Source organism: Nipponia nippon, unplaced genomic scaffold, assembly GCF_047370975.1.
Source record: "Nipponia nippon isolate SJK-2023a ecotype South Korea unplaced genomic scaffold, ASM4737097v1 scaffold_41, whole genome shotgun sequence".
Classification (NCBI taxonomy): Eukaryota; Metazoa; Chordata; class Aves; order Pelecaniformes; family Threskiornithidae; genus Nipponia; species Nipponia nippon.
In genome coordinates this window covers 1,215,234-1,235,506 of record NW_028262360.1, presented here as the reverse complement: position 1 = coordinate 1,235,506, position 20,273 = coordinate 1,215,234, and the positions used below count along the sequence as shown (strand labels likewise).

The 20,273-nt window shown below is 69.8% G+C and overlaps 1 protein-coding gene across 6 annotated transcripts; it reads left to right on the top strand.

The window, feature by feature from the left end:
- Window positions 1-6,290: 6,290 nt before the first annotated feature.
- CAMTA2 (calmodulin binding transcription activator 2) lies at window positions 6,291-20,132 on the top strand. 6 transcript variants are annotated; one of them, XM_087777801.1, is made up of 23 exons: window positions 6,291-6,419; window positions 7,132-7,223; window positions 7,330-7,430; window positions 7,894-7,961; window positions 8,641-8,776; window positions 9,667-9,738; window positions 9,847-10,021; window positions 10,119-10,262; window positions 10,894-11,534; window positions 11,630-11,750; window positions 11,848-11,985; window positions 12,480-12,586; window positions 13,514-13,713; window positions 14,566-14,644; window positions 15,008-15,248; window positions 15,795-15,946; window positions 16,335-16,543; window positions 17,233-17,437; window positions 17,527-17,598; window positions 17,688-17,708; window positions 18,428-18,624; window positions 19,540-19,614; window positions 19,882-20,129. In XM_087777801.1, exons 2-23 carry the CDS (start codon window positions 7,193-7,195, stop codon window positions 19,943-19,945), a joined length of 3,249 nt encoding a protein of 1,082 aa, XP_087633927.1. In that variant the 5' UTR covers window positions 6,291-6,419; window positions 7,132-7,192; the 3' UTR covers window positions 19,946-20,129. The 6 variants fall into 6 exon arrangements, with proteins under 6 accessions (XP_087633927.1, XP_087633924.1, XP_087633926.1 ...); XM_087777798.1 differs by lacking the exon at window positions 7,132-7,223 and having other exon boundaries at window positions 6,314-6,419; window positions 8,641-8,761; window positions 19,882-20,131; XM_087777800.1 differs by lacking the exon at window positions 7,132-7,223 and having other exon boundaries at window positions 6,314-6,419; window positions 19,561-19,614; window positions 19,882-20,130.
- Window positions 20,133-20,273: the final 141 nt, after the last annotated feature.

Sequence of the window (20,273 nt, the reverse complement as noted above, 5' to 3'; positions counted from 1 at the left end):
CCTCCTTTTCTCCTCGCATTTTATCCCCATTTCCCCACATTTTCCCCTCACACTTTTCCCTCCTTTTCCCCATTTTCCCTCACGCTTTTCCCCATTTTCCCTCACGCTTTTCCCTCCTTTTCCCCATTTTCCCTCACATATTTCCCATTTTCCCTCACATATTTCCCATTTTCCCTCACACTTTTCCTTCCTTTTCCCCATTTTCCTTCACACTTTTCCCTCCTTTTCTCCTCGCATTTTATTCCCATTTCCCCGCATTTTCCCCTCACGCTTTTCCCTCCTTTTCCCCATTTTCCGTCACATATTTCCCATTTTCCCTCACATATTTCCCATTTTCCCTCACACTTTCCCTCCTTTTCCCCATTTTCCCTCCTTTTCCCCATTTTCCCTCACATATTTCCCGCTTTTCCCTCCTTTTCCCCATTTTCCCTCACACTTTTCCCTCCTTTTCCCTCACATATTTCCCATTTCCCCTCCCTTTTCCCTCCTTTTCTTCTCCCATTTTACCCCCATTTCCCCACATTTTCCCCTCACCCTTTTCCCTCCTTTTCCCCATTTTCCTTCACACTTTTCCCTCCTTTTCTCCTCGCATTTTATCCCCATTTCCCCACATTTTCCCCTCACGCTTTTCCCTCCTTTTCCCCATTTTCCCTCACATATTTCCCATTTCCCCTCACGCTTTTCCCTCCTTTTCTCCTCACGCTTTATCCCCATTTCCCCACATTTTCCCCTCACACTTTTCCCTCCTTTCCCCCCATTTCCCTTCACGCTTTATCCCCGTTTCCCTCACGAATCCCCCCTTTCCCTCCGTTTCTTCCCGCTTTCCCCCCAGGCCTCCCCGCCGCCATGGAGGACGAGCCCCGGGCGGGCCCCGGCCCCAAAATGGCCCCCAACGGCCCCAAAATGGCCCCCAACGGCCCCAAAATGGCCCCCAACGGCCAGACGTTGGCCAATGCGAATACATTGATGGATCTGGGTCGATAACGCAATAAAACGGGATTAAATAAACGGATAAAGAGGGGGTGTAGGGGGTGGTGATGGCGGGCAGGCCTTCCTCCTCCTCCTTCTCCTTCTCCTCCTCCTCCTCCTCCTCCTCCTCCTCCTCCTCCTCCTCCCCCGGCCGAATCGCCCCCCAAACCGGGGGAAATCGCCCCAAAACCGGGGGCAATGGGCGCGGGGGATGGAGAGGCAGCAAGGCACCATGGGGGGGTACAGGGACCCCCAAATCCCCCCTATACTTCTCCTATACATCCCCAAATCCCCCCTTCCGTCCCCAAATCCTTCTATACCTCCCAAATTCCCCCCATACGTCCCCAGTTCCCCCATACGTCCCCAAATCCCCCCTATACATCCCCTATATGTCCTCAAATCGCTTTATACCTCCTCAAATCCCCCCATATGTCCCCAGTTCCTCTCTATACCTTCCAAATCCCCCCTACGTGTCCCCTATATGCCCCCAAACCCCCCATACAACCCCAATTTCCCCTATACCTCCCCAAATCCTCCTATATGTCCCAGTTTCCCCAAATCCCCCTATAGGTCCCCAAATCCCCCTGTACGTCCCCTATATGTCCCCAATTCCCCTCTATACCTTCCAAATTTCTCCATACCTCCCCTATACATCCCCAAATCCCCCTATACGTCCCCAAATCCCCCCATACATCCCCTGTACCTCCCCAAATCCCCCCATACCTCCCCTATACGTCCCCAAATCCCCCTATACGTCCCCAAATCCCCCCATACCTCCCCTATACGTCCCCATACCTCCCCCTACATCCCCAAATCCCCCCATACCTCCCCTATACGTCCCCAAATCCCCCCATACCTCCCCTATACCTCCCCATACCTCCCCTATACGTCCCCAAATCCCCCCGTACCTCCCCTATACGTCCCCAAATCCCCCCATACGTCCCCAAATCCCCCCATACCTCCCCCATACGTCCCCAAATCCCCCCATACCTCCCCTATACCTCCCCATACCTCCCCCATACGTCCCCAAATCCCCCCATATCTCCCCTATACGTCCCCATACCTCCCCCATACGTCCCCAAATCCCCCCATACCTCCCCCATACGTCCCCAAATCCCCCCGTACCTCCCCTATACGTCCCCATACCTCCCCTATACGTCCCCAAATCCCCCCATACCTCCCCTATACCTCCCCATACCTCCCCTATACGTCCCCAAATCCCCCCGTACCTCCCCTATACGTCCCCAAATCCCCCCATACGTCCCCAAATCCCCCCATACCTCCCCCATACGTCCCCAAATCCCCCCGTACCTCCCCTATACGTCCCCATACCTCCCCCATACGTCCCCAAATCCCCCCATACCTCCCCTATACCTCCCCATACCTCCCCTATACGTCCCCAAATCCCCCCATACCTCCCCTATACCTCCCCATACCTCCCCCATACGTCCCCAAATCCCCCCATACCTCCCCTATACCTCCCCATACCTCCCCTATACGTCCCCAAATCCCCCCGTACCTCCCCTATACGTCCCCAAATCCCCCCATACGTCCCCAAATCCCCCCATACCTCCCCCATACGTCCCCAAATCCCCCCGTACCTCCCCTATACGTCCCCATACCTCCCCCATACGTCCCCAAATCCCCCCATACCTCCCCTATACCTCCCCATACCTCCCCTATACGTCCCCAAATCCCCCCATACCTCCCCCATACGTCCCCAAATCCCCCCATACCTCCCCTATACCTCCCCATACCTCCCCTATACGTCCCCAAATCCCCCCATACCTCCCCCATACGTCCCCAAATCCCCCCATACCTCCCCTATACCTCCCCATACCTCCCCTATACGTCCCCAAATCCCCCCGTACCTCCCCTATACGTCCCCAAATCCCCCCATACGTCCCCAAATCCCCCCATACCTCCCCCATACGTCCCCAAATCCCCCCGTACCTCCCCTATACGTCCCCATACGCCCCCCATACGTCCCCAAATCCCCCCATACCTCCCCTATACCTCCCCATACCTCCCCTATACGTCCCCAAATCCCCCCATACCTCCCCTATACCTCCCCATACCTCCCCCATACGTCCCCAAATCCCCCCATACCTCCCCTATACCTCCCCATACCTCCCCTATACGTCCCCAAATCCCCCCGTACCTCCCCTATACGTCCCCAAATCCCCCCATACGTCCCCAAATCCCCCCATACCTCCCCCATACGTCCCCAAATCCCCCCGTACCTCCCCTATACGTCCCCATACCTCCCCCATACGTCCCCAAATCCCCCCATACCTCCCCTATACCTCCCCATACCTCCCCTATACGTCCCCAAATCCCCCCATACCTCCCCTATACCTCCCCATACCTCCCCCATACGTCCCCAAATCCCCCCATACCTCCCCTATACCTCCCCATACCTCCCCTATACGTCCCCAAATCCCCCCGTACCTCCCCTATACGTCCCCAAATCCCCCCATACGTCCCCAAATCCCCCCATACCTCCCCCATACGTCCCCAAATCCCCCCGTACCTCCCCTATACGTCCCCATACCTCCCCCATACGTCCCCAAATCCCCCCATACCTCCCCTATACCTCCCCATACCTCCCCTATACGTCCCCAAATCCCCCCATACCTCCCCCATACGTCCCCAAATCCCCCCATACCTCCCCTATACCTCCCCATACCTCCCCTATACGTCCCCAAATCCCCCCATACCTCCCCCATACGTCCCCAAATCCCCCCATACCTCCCCTATACCTCCCCATACCTCCCCTATACGTCCCCAAATCCCCCCGTACCTCCCCTATACGTCCCCAAATCCCCCCATACGTCCCCAAATCCCCCCATACCTCCCCCATACGTCCCCAAATCCCCCCGTACCTCCCCTATACGTCCCCATACCTCCCCCATACGTCCCCAAATCCCCCCATACCTCCCCTATACCTCCCCATACCTCCCCTATACGTCCCCAAATCCCCCCATACCTCCCCCATACGTCCCCAAATCCCCCCATACCTCCCCTATACCTCCCCATACCTCCCCTATACGTCCCCAAATCCCCCCATACCTCCCCCATACGTCCCCAAATCCCCCCATACCTCCCCTATACCTCCCCATACCTCCCCTATACGTCCCCAAATCCCCCCGTACCTCCCCTATACGTCCCCAAATCCCCCCATACGTCCCCAAATCCCCCCATACCTCCCCCATACGTCCCCAAATCCCCCCGTACCTCCCCTATACGTCCCCATACCTCCCCCATACGTCCCCAAATCCCCCCATACCTCCCCTATACCTCCCCATACCTCCCCCATACGTCCCCAAATCCCCCCATACCTCCCCTATACCTCCCCATACCTCCCCTATACGTCCCCAAATCCCCCCGTACCTCCCCTATACGTCCCCAAATCCCCCCATACGTCCCCAAATCCCCCCGTACCTCCCCTATACGTCCCCATACCTCCCCCATACGTCCCCAAATCCCCCCATACCTCCCCTATACCTCCCCATACCTCCCCTATACGTCCCCAAATCCCCCCATACCTCCCCTGTACCTCCCCAAATCCCCCCCATGTCCCCGATGCCCCCGCTCATGCCCCTCTCGCCCCCCCCAGGCGATCCCGCACCATCAGCCGCCGCGGCCACGCGCCCGCCGCGCCCGCCACGCCCAGGTAGGCCCGGCCGCGTGAGGCGCCGGTAAGGGCGCGAGGCGTCGCGCTGCGGGCCGCGCCCCGGCGCCGACGGCCCCCGTTTGTCCGCAGGCCGGCCGCCGCCCAGCCCCCCGAGACGGCGGGGGCGCGCGGGGGGACCCCGCCCTCGCCGCTGCCCTCCCCGCGGGCGCTCGGCCGCCGGCGTCACCGCGTCCCCCCCCGGGGGCCCCGCCCGGGTCCGCGCCCACCTGCGGGAGCTGAAGCGGCGGCAGAGCGGCGGGGAGCGGTGAGGGGGTTGGGGTTGGGGGGAAGGCGGGCGGCTTTGGGGGCGCCGGCGGCGAGGGGGTGACGCCCCCCCCCGCCCCCCCCCCCCCCCCCCCCCCCAGGATGAAGCAGGGGGCGGGGGGGCCCCGCGGTGCCCCTGAGGTGAGACAGCCCCGCCTGCTGCCCCGCCCACTGGCCTATTGCCCCGCCCACAGCCCTGCTGCCCCACCCACTGCTTTACTCCCATCTCTGCAGCCCCGCCCACAGCCCCCCACCGCCCCGCCCACTGCCCCACCCACAGCTCCACTGCCCCGCCCACCGCCCCGCCCACCGTCCCTCAGCCCCGCCCACTGCCCCCTGGTTTGTGCCACCTCCTATGGGCCCCATAGCGACCCCCTATAGCCACCTCCTGTAGGCCCCATAGTGACCCCCTATAGTGCCCTATAGCCACCTCCTATGGGTCCTGTAGTGAGCTCCTATAGTGCCCTGCAGCTGTCTCTATAGTGCCCTATAGCCACCTCCTATGGGCCCCATAGCGACCCCCTATAGTGCCCTATAGCCACCTCCTATGGGTCCTGTAGTAAGCCCCTATAGTGCCCTGCAGCTGTCTCTATAGTGCCCTATAGCCACCTCCTATGGGCCCCATAGTGACCGCCTATAGCTGCCTCGTATGGGCCCTATAGCGCCCCATAGCCACCCCCTATAGCGCCCTATAGGCACCTCCTATGGGTCCTGTAGTGAGCCCCTATAGTGCCCTGCAGCTGTCTCTATAGTGCGCTATAGCCATCTCCTATAGGGCCCCATAACCGCCTCCTATAGGGCCCCATAGCCGCCCGTACAGTCACCTATAGCTGCCTCACACAGGCCCCCTAGTGATCTCCTATAGGGCCCCATAGCGACCCCCTATGGTGCCCTATAGCTGCCTCCTATGGGCTCTATAGCGAAGCTGCATAGTGCGCCATATTCCTCTCCTGTAGTGTTCTATAGCCAGGTCCTATGGACTCCATAGCAACCTCCTATAGCGCCCTATAGCTGCTTGCTACGAGCTCCATAGTGACCCCCTGTAGTGCCCTCCTATGGGCTCCATAGCGGCCTCCTACAGTGCCCTGTGGCCACCTCGTACGGGCCCTATAGCTGCATCCTATAGCGCCCCATAGCCCCCCCCTATGGCCCCCATAGCCCCCTCATAGCGTCCTATAGCGGCCTCCTCCCTGCAGCCGGCCGGGAGCTGGCCCCGCCCACCCCCCTCCGCCCCGCCCACCCCCCCTCGGACCCGCCCACCCACCCCTCGGCCCCGCCCGCCCTCGCCCTCGGTCCCGCCCGCCCTCGCCCTCGGTCCCGCCCGCTCACCCCGGCCCCCGCCCACCCAGCCCCGGCCCCGCCCCCCCCCGTGCGCGCTGAGGTCACGCGCCGGCGGCGCCGTCCCCGGCGGGGCGGGAAGGGAAGATGGCGGCCGGCGGCGGGGGCGGAGGCGGCGGCGGAGGCGGGGGCAACGGCGGCAACGGCGGCAGCGGCCTCCCAGGGCCGGCAGGTGGGGGCGGAGGGGCCGGGGGCGGGGCCGGGGGGGCGGGGATGTGGGGGGGGTCAGGAGTGGGGATATGGGGGGCTATAGGGTGGGATGGTGGGAGGCCATGGGGCGGGGATGTGGGGGGCCATGGGGTGGGATGGTGGGGGTCCTGGGGGGGGGGGGGGGTGGGGCTGTGGGGTGAGGATGTGGGGGGCCACAGGGTGGGATCGTGGGGTGCCATGGGGTGGGGCTGTGGGGGCTGTGGGGGGCCGTGGGGTGGGGGTCTGGGGGTGTCAGGGGTGAGTGTTGTGGGGGTGTGGCAAGGGAATGTGGGGGGCCATGGGGTGGGATTTGGGGGGGGGGGGCTGGGGGGGGCTGTGGGGCAGGGGGCTGGGGGGGGCTGTGGGGGTTGTGGGGCAGGGGGCTGGGGGGGCCGTGGGGCAGGGGTCTGGGGGGGCTGTGGAGGTTGTGGGGCAGGGGGCTGGGGGGGCTGGGGGGGCCGTGGGGCAGGGGTCTTGGGGGGGGGCTGGGGGGGCCGTGGGGTGCCACGGGGTGTGGGGCAGGGTGCCGAGGGGGGCGGTGGGGTGCTGGGAGTTGCCAGGCCCGAGCCGGGGGGCGCCTGCGGGGAGCCCCCAGGGACGTCCCCACGCCGTCCCCACCCCCGGGGCGCCCTCCCCCACCCGTCCCCCCCTCGGCGGGGACACGGGGACGGGGGTGACCCCCGGTGCCCCCCCAGGTGCGAGCCCTTCCTCCGCGCCCCGCGGGGAGCTGTGAGGGCCCCGCGCCGCGCCCCCACCATGAGCAGCAAGGAACCCAGCGAGGTCTCTGGTAAGGGGGGGGGACGCGAGGGGACACGGGGACACACGGGGGGGACACGGGGGGACATGGGGACACACGGGGGGGACACGGGGGGACGCTCACCCCTCCCTCGCAGAGAGGAGCCCCCTGAAGGTTTTCCTGCCCCGGAAGCTGGTGGAATGCCTGCCCAAATGCCCCGTCCTGCCCAAGGAGCAGCTGCGCTGGAACACCAACGAGGTGGCAGGGGACACGGGGGGGACTTGGGGACACGGGGGGGCACCTGGGGACAGGGAGGGGACGTGGGGAATGGGGACGGTGGGGACACGGGGATGGGGTGTGGGGGGACACAGGGACAGGGCAATGGGGACACGGGGACAGGGCAATGGGGACAGGGACCTGGGGCGGTGGGGACACAGGCATGGGGACACGTGGGGACACAGGGATGGGGACAGTGGGGGAATGGGACATCAGGGACAGGGGGACAGGGCGTTGGGGACGTGGGGGGGACAGCGGGGACGTGGGGGGGACAGCGGGGACGTGGGGGGACAGGGCATTGGGGACACGGGGGGAAGGATGAGGGGGGTCGGGGATGGGGAGGGGCAGCGGGACAACGGGGGGGACAGCAATGCGATAGTGGGGGTGACACGGGGGGGTGACAACGGGACACGGGGGGGTCACCTCATCCTTCCCCCCCCCCCAGGAAATCGCCTCCTATCTGATCACCTTCGAGAAACACGACGAGTGGCTCTCCTGCTCCCCCAAGACCAGGTGGGGCGGCGTGGGGCGGCGTGGGGTGGCCGTGGGACACTGTAGGTCGCTGTGGGGCACGGTGGGGAGGCTGTGGGTCACTGCGGGGCATGGTGGGGTGGCCATGGGGCACCGTGGGTCACTGTGGGGCACGGTGGGGAGCCTGTGGGGTGGCCATGGGGCGTCGTGGGTCACTGTGGGGTGGCCATGGGGCACTGTGGGGCACCGTGGGGTGGTGTGGGGCACGGTGGGGTGGCTGTGGGTCCCTGTGGGGCACCGTGGGGTAGCCATGGGGCACCGTGGGTCTCTGTGGGGCACGGTAGGGAGGCTGTGGGGTGGCCGTGGGGCACCATGGGGCATGGTGGGGAGGCCGTGGGGCACCATGGGGCACCGTGGGTCACTGTGGGGCGGCCGTGGGGCACCGTGGGTCACTGTGGGGTGGCCGTGGGGCACCATGAGGCACGGTGGGGTGGCGTGGGGTGGCCGTGGGGCACCGTGGGGCACGGCGGGGCGGCCGTGGGGCACTGTGGGGCACGGCGGGGTGGCCATGGGGTGGCGTGGGGCGGCCGTGGGGCACCGTGGGGCACGGCGGGGTGGCCATGGGGCACGGTGGGGTGGCGTGGGGCGGCCGTGGGGCACGGCAGGGCGGCGTGGGGGGGTGCCAGGCCGCGGGGTGCCCCCCCTTCACCCCCGTTTCCAGGCCGCAGAACGGCTCCGTCATCCTCTACAACCGGAAGAAGGTGAAGTACCGCAAGGACGGCTACTGCTGGAAGAAGCGCAAGGACGGCAAGACCACGCGCGAGGACCACATGAAGCTGAAGGTGCAGGGGGTGGAGGTAGGAGGCGGGGGGGGGCCCCCCAAAACCCGCCACCCCCCCAAAATCACCTCACAGCCCCCCCCCCCCCAAAAAACCCTGGTCCCCAAAACCAACCCCTGGCCCCCCAAAAACCTGGCCCCTCGGCACCGCTGGGCGGGGAGGGGGGCGATGGGGGAGTGGGGGTCCCCAAAGGGGGGTGGTTTGGGGGTGTCCGGGATCCCCAGAGGGTGGTTTGGGGGTGTCGGGACCCCCAAAAAGGGGATCTAGGGCTGCTGGGGAGCCCCGAGGGGGTGGTTTGGGGTGTTGGGACCCCCAAGGGGGGAGTCTGGGGGTACTGGGGACCCCAGGGTGCGGCTTAGGGGTGCTGAGGACCCCCCAGAGGGAATCTAGTGACTCTGGGGACCCCCAAGGGAGGGTTTGGGGGTGCTGGGGACCCCCGGAGGGCAGTTTGGGGGTGCAGGACCCCCAAAAGGGGATCTAGGGGTGCTGGGGACCCCCAAGGGGGTGGTTTGGGGGTGTTGAGGACACCCAAAGGGGTGGTTTGGGGGTGCCAGGGACCCCCAAGGTGGGTCTAAGGGTGCTGGGGACCCCTAAGGGGGGAGTTCGGGGTGTCAGGACCCCAAGGGGGGCTCTGGGGGTGCTGGGGACCCTTAAAAGGTGTTTTGGGGGTGTCAGGGCCCCCAAGGGGGGTGTCCAGGGGTGCTGGGGCCCCCCGGGGGGTGTTTCGGGGGTGTCAGGCCCCCCCAGCCAGGCAGATGAGGGCGTGGGGACCCCCCGGGTTGGTAGTTTGGGGGTGTCAGCACCCCCGGGGCGTGGTTTGGGGGTGTCAGGACCCCCAAAGGATGGTTTGGGGGTGTCGGGGGGGGGGGTGTCGGCCCCCCCCCCCCCCAGCCCGCCGCTCCCCGCAGTGCCTCTACGGCTGCTACGTCCACTCCTCCATCGTCCCCACCTTCCACCGCCGCTGCTACTGGCTGCTGCAGGTAACGGGGGGCCCCCAGCCCCCCCAAACCACCCCGGGGGGGTCCTCACCCCCCCTCAGCCCCCCAAAACCACAGACCCGTCTGTCCGTCCCCCCCCCCCCCCCCCAGAACCCCGACATCGTCCTGGTGCACTACCTGAACGTCCCGGCCATGGAGGAGTGCGGCCGCCCCTGCGGCCCCCCGCTCTGCGCCGGCGGCCCCCCGCTCTGCGCCGCCACCGCCGACCCCCGCGAGTGGCTCAAGTGGTCGCAGGAGGAGCTCGTCGCCCAGCTGCGCCCCATGTGTGAGCGCCTTGGGGGGGCTCTCGGGGACACACACACGCACACGACACCCCCAAAACCAACCCCGGTTCTGACTGTTCGCCCCCTCCCCGGCCGCAGTTCACGGGGTGAAGTGGGGCTGCGGTAACGGGGGGGGGGCCCCGGCCGGGCTCTCGCTGGAGCAGCTGGTGCAGAGGGTCCTGGAGAGTCACCAGGCGCGGCCGCCCCCCCGCACCCACGCCTGCCTCTGCGCCGGGGGGCTGGGTGAGACGGGGACCCCCGGGACCCCCCGGGACCCCCTGAACCCCCCCCCCGGGACCTCCCAAACCCCCCTGGGACCCACTGAACCCCCTTGGGAGCCCCACAGGACCCCCCAACCCTCCGCCCCCGGGACCCCCAACCTCCCCTGGGACACCCTGAACCCCCCCCCCCCGGGACCCCCAAACCCCCTGGGACCCCCTGAACCCCCCGGGACCCTCTGAACCACCCCAGGACCCCCCAAATCCCCTCAGAACCCCCCAAACCCCCTGGGCCCCCCAAACCCCCTGGGACCCCCTGGGACCCCCTGGGAACCCCCTAAATACCCCTGAACCCCCCCTGGGACCGCCTGAACCCCCCCGGGACCGCCTGAACCCCCCTGGGACCCCCAAACCCCCGGGACCCCCTGAACCCCCCGGGACTGCCTGAACCACCCCTGGGACCCCCTGAACCCTCCCCTGGGACCTCTTGAACCCCCCTGGGACCCCCAAACCCCCCGGGACCCCCTGAACCCTCCCCTGGGACCTCTTGAACCCCCCCCGGGACCCCCCCAAACACCCCTGAACCCCCCTGGGACCCCCCGGGACCCCCAAAGCCCCTCCCCCCCGCCCCCCTGACGCCCCCCTCTCCCCCCCAGGCACCCCGGGCCACAAGTGCGGCAGCACCAAACACCGCATCATCTCCCCCAAAATGGAGCCAGGGGCCGGGGGGGGGGCGGCGGCGGCGGCGGCCGAGCCCCCCAAAGCCGCCCCCTCCTCCCCCGACACCACCCAACCCTCCCCGGGCCTGGGGGGGGCCCCCCCGCAGCCCCCCGAAGCCCCCCCTCCTTTCCCCCCGGGGCTCCCCCTTTTAGTCGTAGCCAACGTAGGGGGGGGGGCGGCGCCGGGGGGCCCCCAAAACGCCCTGGGCCTGACCCCCAGCCAGCACCTGCTGACCCCCGAGGGCCCCTGCGGCGGGGGGCTGCCCCCCCCCGCGCCGCCCCCCGCCTTCGACCCCGACTGCTTCCTCAACAGCCCCCGCCGCGGCCAGACCTACGGCTGCGAGGCCGAGGCCCCCCCCGGCGCGCCCCCCCCGGCGGCGGCGGGGGCCCAGGAGGAGGAGGAGGAGGAGGAGGAGGAGGAGGAAGAAGAGGCCCCCCAGCCCCCCCTCGCCGAGCTGCTGCCGGGCGCCGCCGGGGTCCCCCCCGCCCCGCGCCCCCCCCCCTCCCCCCCCGTCCCCCTCCCCGCCGAGCCGCCCCTCGCCATCACCGACTTCTCCCCGGAGTGGTCCTACCCCGAGGTGAGCGGGGGCCGCCCGCGGCGGGGGCGGGGGGGGGCGTCCCCCCATTCCTGGGGGGGCCCACGCGTGACATCCCCCCCCCCTCCCCCCCCCAGGGCGGGGTGAAGGTGCTGATCACCGGCCCGTGGGGCGCCGGCGCCTACAGCTGCCTCTTCGACCGGGTGTCGGTGCCGGCCGCCCTGGTCCAGCCGGGCGTCCTGCGCTGCTACTGTCCCCGTGAGTGTCCCCGTGGGGCGGGGGGGGGGGGGGGACACACACGCACAACCCACCCGTGTCCCCCTCCCCACGGTGGCTGACCCCCCCTCTCCGCCAGCGCACGAAGCGGGCGTGGCCGCCCTGCGCGTCGCCTGCCCCCCCCGCCTCCTCTCGGCCGCCGCCCCCTTCGAGTACCGGGCGCGGGGGGCTGCGACGGGGCCCCCCGGCTCCCAGCTGGACTGGTTGGCGCTGGACGGTGAGCGGGGACCCCCCGAACGGCACCCCCGCCCCCGGGGGGCACCCCAAAACCTCCCCCGCCCTCCCATGGGGCGACACCTGGGTCCCCTCTGTGGGGTGGGGGGACCCCAAAATGTCCCCCCCCTCATGCGGGGTGACACCTGGGTCCCCTTTTGTGGGGCGGGGGGACCCCAAAAGCGTCTCTGCCCTAATGTGGGGTGGCACCGGGCACCTGGGTCCCCTTTTGTGGGGCGGGGGGACCCCAAAATGTCCCCCCCCCATATGGGGTGACACCTGGGTCCCCTCTGTGGGGCGGGGGCACCCCAAAACCTCCCCCGCCCTCCCATGGGGTGACACCGGGTGCCTGGGTCCCCTCTGTGGGGCGGGGGGGGGCTATGGGGACCCCAGAATCGCCCCCGCCCCTCTGTGGGGTGACCCCGTTTGGGGGGGGCGGAGCATGGTGGGGGTGGGGTCTCTGCCCACCCCCCCCCCCCGCTGACCCCTCCCCCCCAGAGGCCCAGTTCCGTCTGTCCATCCTGGAGCGGCTGGAGCAGCTGGAGACGCGGCTGGGGGCCCTGCCCCCCCCGCGGGGAGCCCCGCCCCCTGCCCCCCCGGAGCAGGTCAGGCCCCGCCCAGTGGGGGGAAGGAGTGGCCACGCCCAGTGGTGGGGGAGGGGTGGCCCCCATGGCCTGGGGTGGGGGAGGGGCGGGGCCACCCCTCCCAATCCGGGGCCTCCCTCGGGCTCCCCTGCCACCTCCCGCTGTCCCTGACGTCCCCGGTGTCCCCAGTGTCCCCCGGTGTCCCCCAGTGTCCCCTGACGTCCCCTGGTGTCCCCAACGTCCCTCGGGGTCCCCCAGTGTCCCTAGTGTCCCCCAGTGTCCCCTGACGTCCCCTGGTGTCCCCAGTGTCCCCCGGTGTCCCCCAACGTCCCTCGGGGTACCCCGGTGTCCCCAGTGTCCCCCGGTGTTCCCTGGTGTCCCCAGTGTCCCCCAGTGTCCCCTGACGTCCCCTGGTGTCCCCAGGGTCCCCTGGTGTCCCCCAACGTCCCTCGGGGTCCCCCGGTGTCCCCAGTGTCCCCCGGTGTCCCCTGGTGTCCCCAGTGTCCCCCAGTGTCCCCCAGTGTCCCCTGACGTCCCCTGGTGTCCCCAACGTCCCTCGGGGTCCCCCAGTGTCCCCTGATGTCCTGTGACATCCCCCATGTCCTTGGGTGTCCCCTGACATCCCGGGTGTCCCCTGGTGTCCCCTGATGTCCCCAACGTCCCCTGATGTCCCCTCTGTGTCCCTTGAAATCCCCTGGTGTCTCTTGACATCTTCCCTGTCCCTCTGATGTCCCCACTGTCCCCTAATGTCCCCACTGTCCCCTGATGTCCCCCACTGTCCCCTGACGTCCCCCGCTGTCCCTCGGTGTCCCCTCATCTCCCCACTGTCCCCTGACATCCCTCGTGTCCCCTGGTGTCCCCTGACGTCCCCAATGTCCCCCGTGTCCCCTGATGTCCCCTGCCACCCCCTACGCTCCCCGGTGTCCCCTGACGTCCCCACGGGGACAGGGGCCGGGCTCCTCCTTCGAGGCGCGGGTGGTGGCCGTCTGCGAGGCCATGATGGCGCGGCCGGGCTGGCCGGGGACGGCGGCGAGGACGGCGGCGGGGACGGCGCTGGCCCACGGGGCCACCTTCCGCGGGATGACGCTGCTGCACCTGGCGGCCGCCCAGGGCTACGCCGGCCTGGTGGAGGCCCTGCGGCGCTGGCGGTGAGCGGGGACGCCTGGGGACACGGGGGGACACCTGGGGACACCGTGGGGACACTTGGGGACGTGTTGGGGACACATGGGACAGGGATGGGGACACGGTGGAGGCCCTGCGGCGCTGGCGGTGAGCGGGGACGCCTGGGGACACGGGGGGACGCCTGGGGACACCGTGGGGACACTTGGGGACGTGTTGGGGACACATGGGACAGGGATGGGGACACGGTGGAGGCCCTGCGGCGCTGGCGGTGAGCGGGGACGCCTGGGGACACGGGGGGACGCCTGGCGACACGTGGGGACACCTTGGGGACATCTTGGGGACAGGGATGGGGACATGGTGGAGGCCCTGGGGCACTGGCGGTGAGCGGGAACACTTGGGGACACCTTGGGGACCCTTGGGGACATCTTGGGGACACCTGGGGACAGAGATGGGGACATGGTGGAGGCCCTGGGGCGCTGGCGGTGAGCAGGGACGCCTGGGGACACCTTGGGGACACTTGGGGACACCTTGGGGACGGGTGGGGGCAGGGAGGGGATGGGGACAAGGATGGGATGGGGACAGGGACAGGGATGGGGACACAGTGGAGGCCCCACGGTGCTGGCGGTGAGCGGGGACGCTTGGGGACATGTGGGGACACTTGGGGACATGTTGGGGACAGGGATGGGGACACGGGGGAGGCCCTGGGGCGCTGGCGGTGAGCGGGGACGCCTGGGGACACGGGGGGACACTTGGGGACAGGGATGAGACGGGGACAGGGACGGGGACCCCCCCCGGCCGTGTCCCCCCGGGGAGGTGCCACCTCAGGCCGTGTCCCCCCGGGGAGGTGACATCCCGGCCGTGTCCCCCCGTCCCCGCAGGGCGCTGGCGGCCGACAGCCTGGAGCTGGAGCAGGAGGTCGACCCCCTCAACGTGGACCATTTCTCCTGCACCCCCCTGGTGAGGGGGACGCGGGGACGGGGGGGACGCGGGGACAGCGGGGACGCGGCGGGGACAGCGGGGACATCGGGGACATGGTGGGGACGGAGGCGACAGCGGGGAGACAGCCTGATCGAGGGGACGGGGGGCGAGGTGGTGGCACAGGCGGGGCTGAGGGTACCGGGGGTGGCATCTTGGGGACGAGGGGACCCTTGGGGACAAAAGGACGGGGTGGGGACACGGTGGGGACAACAGGGACGCGGCAGGGATGGGGACACGGTGGGATCAGAGGGACAGGGGTGGGGGGCGGTGGCTCCGGGGGTACCGGGGGTGGCCTCTTGGGGACCAGGGGACCTTGGTGACCGGGTGCCGCCGCGTCCCCAGATGTGGGCGTGCGCCCTGGGTCACCGGGAGGCGGCGGAGCGGCTGTGCCGCTGGGACCGGCGGGCGCTGGCCGTCCCCGACACCCTGGGGCGGCTGCCGCTGGGCCTGGCCCGCGCCCGCGGCCACCTGGCCCTCGTCACCCGCCTGGAGGAGCTGCAGCCGCAGCTGTCCCCCGCGTCCCCTCGCTGCCACCTCCCCGGCCTGCGCGTCCCCTCCCCGCTCTCCGCCAGCCCTGACACAGGTACGGCACCGTGTCCCCTCCCCGGCACCCTGGTGCGGTCGCCGGCGCCGTGTCCCCTCCCTGCTCCGTGTCACCGGCACCCCGGTGCGGTCACCGGCGCCGTGTCCCCTCCCCTCCCTCGGTCACCCTGACACTGGTACTGCCACCACCGCTGTGTCCCCATGTCCCCCCAGATCCTCCCCATGGCCCCCCCGGCTGTCACTCGTCCCCTCCAGCCTGTCCCCAAGTGTCCCCCCGTGTCCCCTCTGTCCCCCCCAGCCTCTTTCTGTCCCCAAGCCCCCCTGCCATGTCCCCAAGGTGTCCCCTGTCCCCCCCAGCCTCTTTCTGTCCCAAGCCCCCCTCCCCCATGTCCCCAGGTGTCCCCAAGCCCCCCCACCATGTCCCCAGGTGTCCCCAAGGTGTCCCCTGTCCCCCCCAGCCTCTTTGTGTCCCCAAGCCCCCCGCCATGTCCCCAGCTGTCCCCAGGGTGTCCCCTGCCCCCTCCCCAGCCCCCCCGGCTGTCCGCCCCCCCCAGACTGACGCCCCCCCGTGTCCCCGTGTCCCCAGGGCTGAGCACCGCCAGCAGCCTCTCCTCCCCCTCGGGGCTCTCGGAGGGACCCGGCTCCGTCCCGCTGCCCCCTCCCCCCCCCGGCCCCCCCGAGGACGAGAGTTGGGGGGCGCCCCCCCCCAGCCCCCCCGACGCCGACGACGCCCTGCAGGTAACGGGGGGGGGGGGGGACGACACACGGGGACCCCCAGCGTTGGGGACCCCCAGGGCTGAGGACCCACGGGGGGGGGGACACCCTGGTGTCCGGGCTTCGGGACCCCCCCCAGGGTGGGGACCCCCAGGGTTGGGGATCCCCTAAAGCTGGGGACCCCCCCTAAAGCTGGGGCCCCTCCCCAGAGTTGGGGACCCCCCCCCCAAAGATTGAGGACCCCCCCAGGGTTGGAGACCCCTGAGCTGGGGACCCCCAAAGGTTGGGGACCCCCCAGGGTTGGGGCCCCCCAGAGCTGGGGCCCCCCCAAATTTGGGCTCCCCCCCCAGGGTTGGGGATCCCCCATGGATTTGCCCCCGCCCCGTGTCCTGATGTCACCTGTCCCCCCCAGGCGGAGGTGGTGACGCTGGCGCGGCAGATCATCGAGGCCACGCCCGAGCGCATCAAGCAGGAGGCGCCGGGGGGGCCCCCGGGGACGCTGGGGACGCTGGGGACGCTGGGGACGGCGGCGGCGGCGGGGACGGCGGGGCTGAGCGCCGCCATGGCCTGGCTGGCCACCTACCTGGAGAGCGTCGACCGCCCCCCCGCGCCCCCCCCCAGGTACCCCCGGCTTTGGGGGACCCCCATCCCGTGACACCCCGATATCCTGGGGGGGGCCCCACATCCAGTAGCACCCCAGTGTCCACATGGGGGGGTCCCCCGTGTCCCAGGACACCCCGATATCCCCATGGGGGGGTCCCCGCATCCTGTGCACCCCAATGTCCCCGTGTCCAGCAGCACCCCAGTATCCCTGGGGGGGGACCTCACGTCCTCTGACACCCCAATATCCCATGGGGGGGCCCCCAGGTCCAGCAGCACCCCAATGTCACATGGGGGGGTCCCCCAATGTCCCATGGGGGGTCCCCCGTGTCCAGCAGCACCCCAATGTCCCATGGGGGGGTCTCCCATGTCCAGCAGCACCCCAATATCCCATGGGGGGGGCCCCATGTCCAGCAGCACCCCAATATCCCATGGGGGGGGCCTGTGTCCAGCACCACCCCAATATCCCATGGGGGGGGCCCCATGTCCAGCAGCACCCCAATATCCCATGGGGGGGCCCCCATGTCCAGCAGCACCCCAGTGTCCCATGGGGGGGGCCCCCATGTCCAGCAGCACCCCAGTGTCCCCATGGGGGGGCCCCCGTTTCCAGCAGCACCCCAGTGTCCCATGGGGGGGGCCCCCGTGTCCAGCGGCACCCCAGTGTCCCCATGGGGGGGTGCCAGGCCTCACCCCCTGCCCCTCCCCCCCAGAGCGGAGGCGCCACCCCGGGGGTCCCCGGGGGTCCCCGAGCGCCCGCCCCCGCCCCCCTCGGCCGCCGGCTGGGCCGAGTTCCTCAACGCCTCGGGGGGGGCGCGGGGCGAGGGCGCCGTCGCCCTCCTCACCCTCTCCGACCAGGAGCAGCACGAGCTCTACGAGGCCGCCCGCCTCGTCCAGGGCGCCTTCCGCAAGTACCGGGTGCGTGGGACCCCCAACCCCCCCGGCGCCCCCCAACCCCCCCGGCGCCCCCCCGCCGCCGCTGACCCCCCCAGCCCTTCCCCCCCCAGGGCCGGAGGCTGAAGGAGCAGCAGGAGATGGCGGCCGCCGTCATCCAGCGCTGCTACCGCAAGTATAAGCAGGTAACGGGGTGCGGGGGGGACCCCAAAACCCCCCGGGCCCCCCCCCCGCCCCCCCGCCCCCCATAACCCTCCTCTCTCTGCCCCGCAAGCTTACCTGGATTGCCCTGAAGGTAACGGGGGCGCCCGGGGCCCCCGGGGGGTCGGGGTGGGGGCACCCCGATATCGGGGACCCTCCTGGGGGTCCCAGGCACCTGGGTCCCTCCTGGGGGGGCTTCGGGGTGGGGGCACCCCAGTGTTGGGGGTCCCAGGCACGTGCACCCCCCCCGGGGGGCTTTGGGGTGGGGGCATCCCGATGTTGGGGGTCCCAGGCACCTGGGTCCTCACCAGGGGGTGTTGGGGTGGGGACACCCCCATTTTGGGGACCCTGTTGGGGATACCAGGCACCTGGGTCCCCCCTGGGGGGGGCTTCGGGGTGGGGGCACCCTGGTGTTGGGGGTCCCAGGCACCTGGGTGCCCCCTGGGTGGGGCTTCGGGGTGGGGGCACCCCGATGTTGGGGGTCCCAGGCACTTGGGTCCTCACCAGGGGGTGTTGGGGTGGGGGCACCCCCATTTTGGGGACCCTGTTGGGGATCCCAGGCACCTGGGTGCCCCCTGGGTGGGCTTTGGGGTGGGGGCACCCTGGTGTTGGGGGTCCCAGGCACCTGGGTGCCCCCTGGGTGGGTTGTTGGGGTGGGGGCACCCCCATTTTGGGGACCCTGTTGGGGATCCCAGGCACATGCACCCCCCCGGGGGGCTTTGGGGTGGGGGCACCCCGGTGTCGGGGGTCCCCTGGGGGCGCCGGGCGAAGGCGGGGCGCCCCGGCGGGCGCTGAGGCGCGGTGCCCCCCCAGTTCGCGCTGTACCAGCGGATGACGCAGGCGGCCATCCTCATCCAGAGCAAGTTCCGCAGCTACGCCGAGCAGAAGCGGTTCCAGCGGCGGCGGCGCGCGGCCGTCCTCATCCAGCAGCGCTTCCGCAGCCACCGCGAGCACCAGCGCCTGCAGCAGGGCCCCCGCGCGCCCCCCGCCCCCCTGCCCCCGCGCCTCCGGTGGGTCTGGGGGCGCTGGGGGCGCTGGGGGGCGCGGGACTGGGGACGCTGGGGAACGGGGTCCCTGGGGACTGGGGACACTGGGAGCCAGGGTGCTTGGGGACTGGGGACACTGGGGAACAGGGTCCTTGGGGCCTGGGGACACTGGGTGCTGGGGGACTGGGGACACTGGGGGACGGGGGACTGGGGACACTGGGTGTTGGGGGACTGGGGACACTGGGAGCCAGGGTGCTTGGGGACTGGGGACACTGGGTGCCAGGGGACTGGGGACACTGGGGAACAGGGTCCTTGGGGCCTGGGGACACTGGGTGCTGGGGGACTGGGGACACTGGGGGACGGGGGACTGGGGACACTGGGTGTTGGGGGACTGGGGACACTGGGAGCCAGGGTGCTTGGGGACTGGGGACACTGGGTGCCGGGGGACTGGGGACGCTGGGGAACAGGGTCCTTGGGGACGGGGACACTGGGGAACGGGGTCCCTGGGGCCTGGGGACACTGGGTGCTGGGGGACTGGGGACGCTGGGAGCCAGGGTGTTTGGGGACTGGGGACACTGGGGGATGGGGGACTGGGGACGCTGGGAGCCAGGGTGCTTGGGGATGGGGGACATTGGGGGACGGGGTCTTTGGGGACTGGGGACACTGGGAGCCAGGGTGCTTGGGGACTGGGGACACTGGGCGCTTGGGGACTGGGGACACTGGGTGCCGGGGTCCTTGGGGACTGGGGACACTGGGCGCTTGGGGACTGGGGACACTGGGTGCCGGGGTCCTTGGGGACTGGGGACACTGGGCGCTTGGGGACTGGGGACACTGGGTGCCGGGGTCCTTGGGGACTGGGGACACTGGGCGCTTGGGGACTGGGGACACTGGGTGCCGGGGTCCTTGGGGACGGGGTGTCCTCACCCCCCCTCCCCCCAGGGGCACCTTCCTCACCATCAGGCAGGACCAGGCGGCCCGGAAGATCATGCGGTTCCTGCGGCGCTGCCGTCACCGGTGGGGACGCGGGGGGGACGCGGGGGGGGCGGGGGACGCGGGGGGGCGGGGGACACGAGTGGGGAGGAGGACACGGGGGGGGGGACGACACGAGTGGGGGGGACACGGGGGGGAAGTGGGGAGGTTGTGGGGGGACACGGGGGGTGGAGAAGGGGAGGGGGTGGGGCTGGGGGGTGTCGCGGGGGGTGGGGACAGGTGACACAGGTGGGGGAGGGCGGGGGGTCCCCACGGAGCCTGAGCCCCCCCAATCGTGTGTCCCCCCCCCAGGATGGAGGAGCTGAAGCAGAGCAAGGAGGGGGACAGTTTACAGAAGCGGGGCCTGGCCTCGTGACGCCCCCCCCCCCCCCACGCGGGACCCTGGCGGTTCGGGGGGGCTCCCCTCCCCCCACGCCCCCTCCCCCCCCCCCCCCCAGGCTTTGCCTTATCTCGGGTGCCGTCGCCCCCCACCCGCTGGCACCCGGACGCCTGGGTGTCGTCGTCCCCCCCGTGGGAGGGGGGCAGAGCCACCCCACGCCCCTCCCCCCACCCCCCCGCATGCCCCCCCTCCCCCCCCCCGGGCCCCACGCGGGCTCTTTGTACAAAGTTCCATTAAAAAATAAAAACAAAAGAAGAAGAAGCGGGAATAAATCCAAACAAACAAACACGAGGCGGGGGGGGGG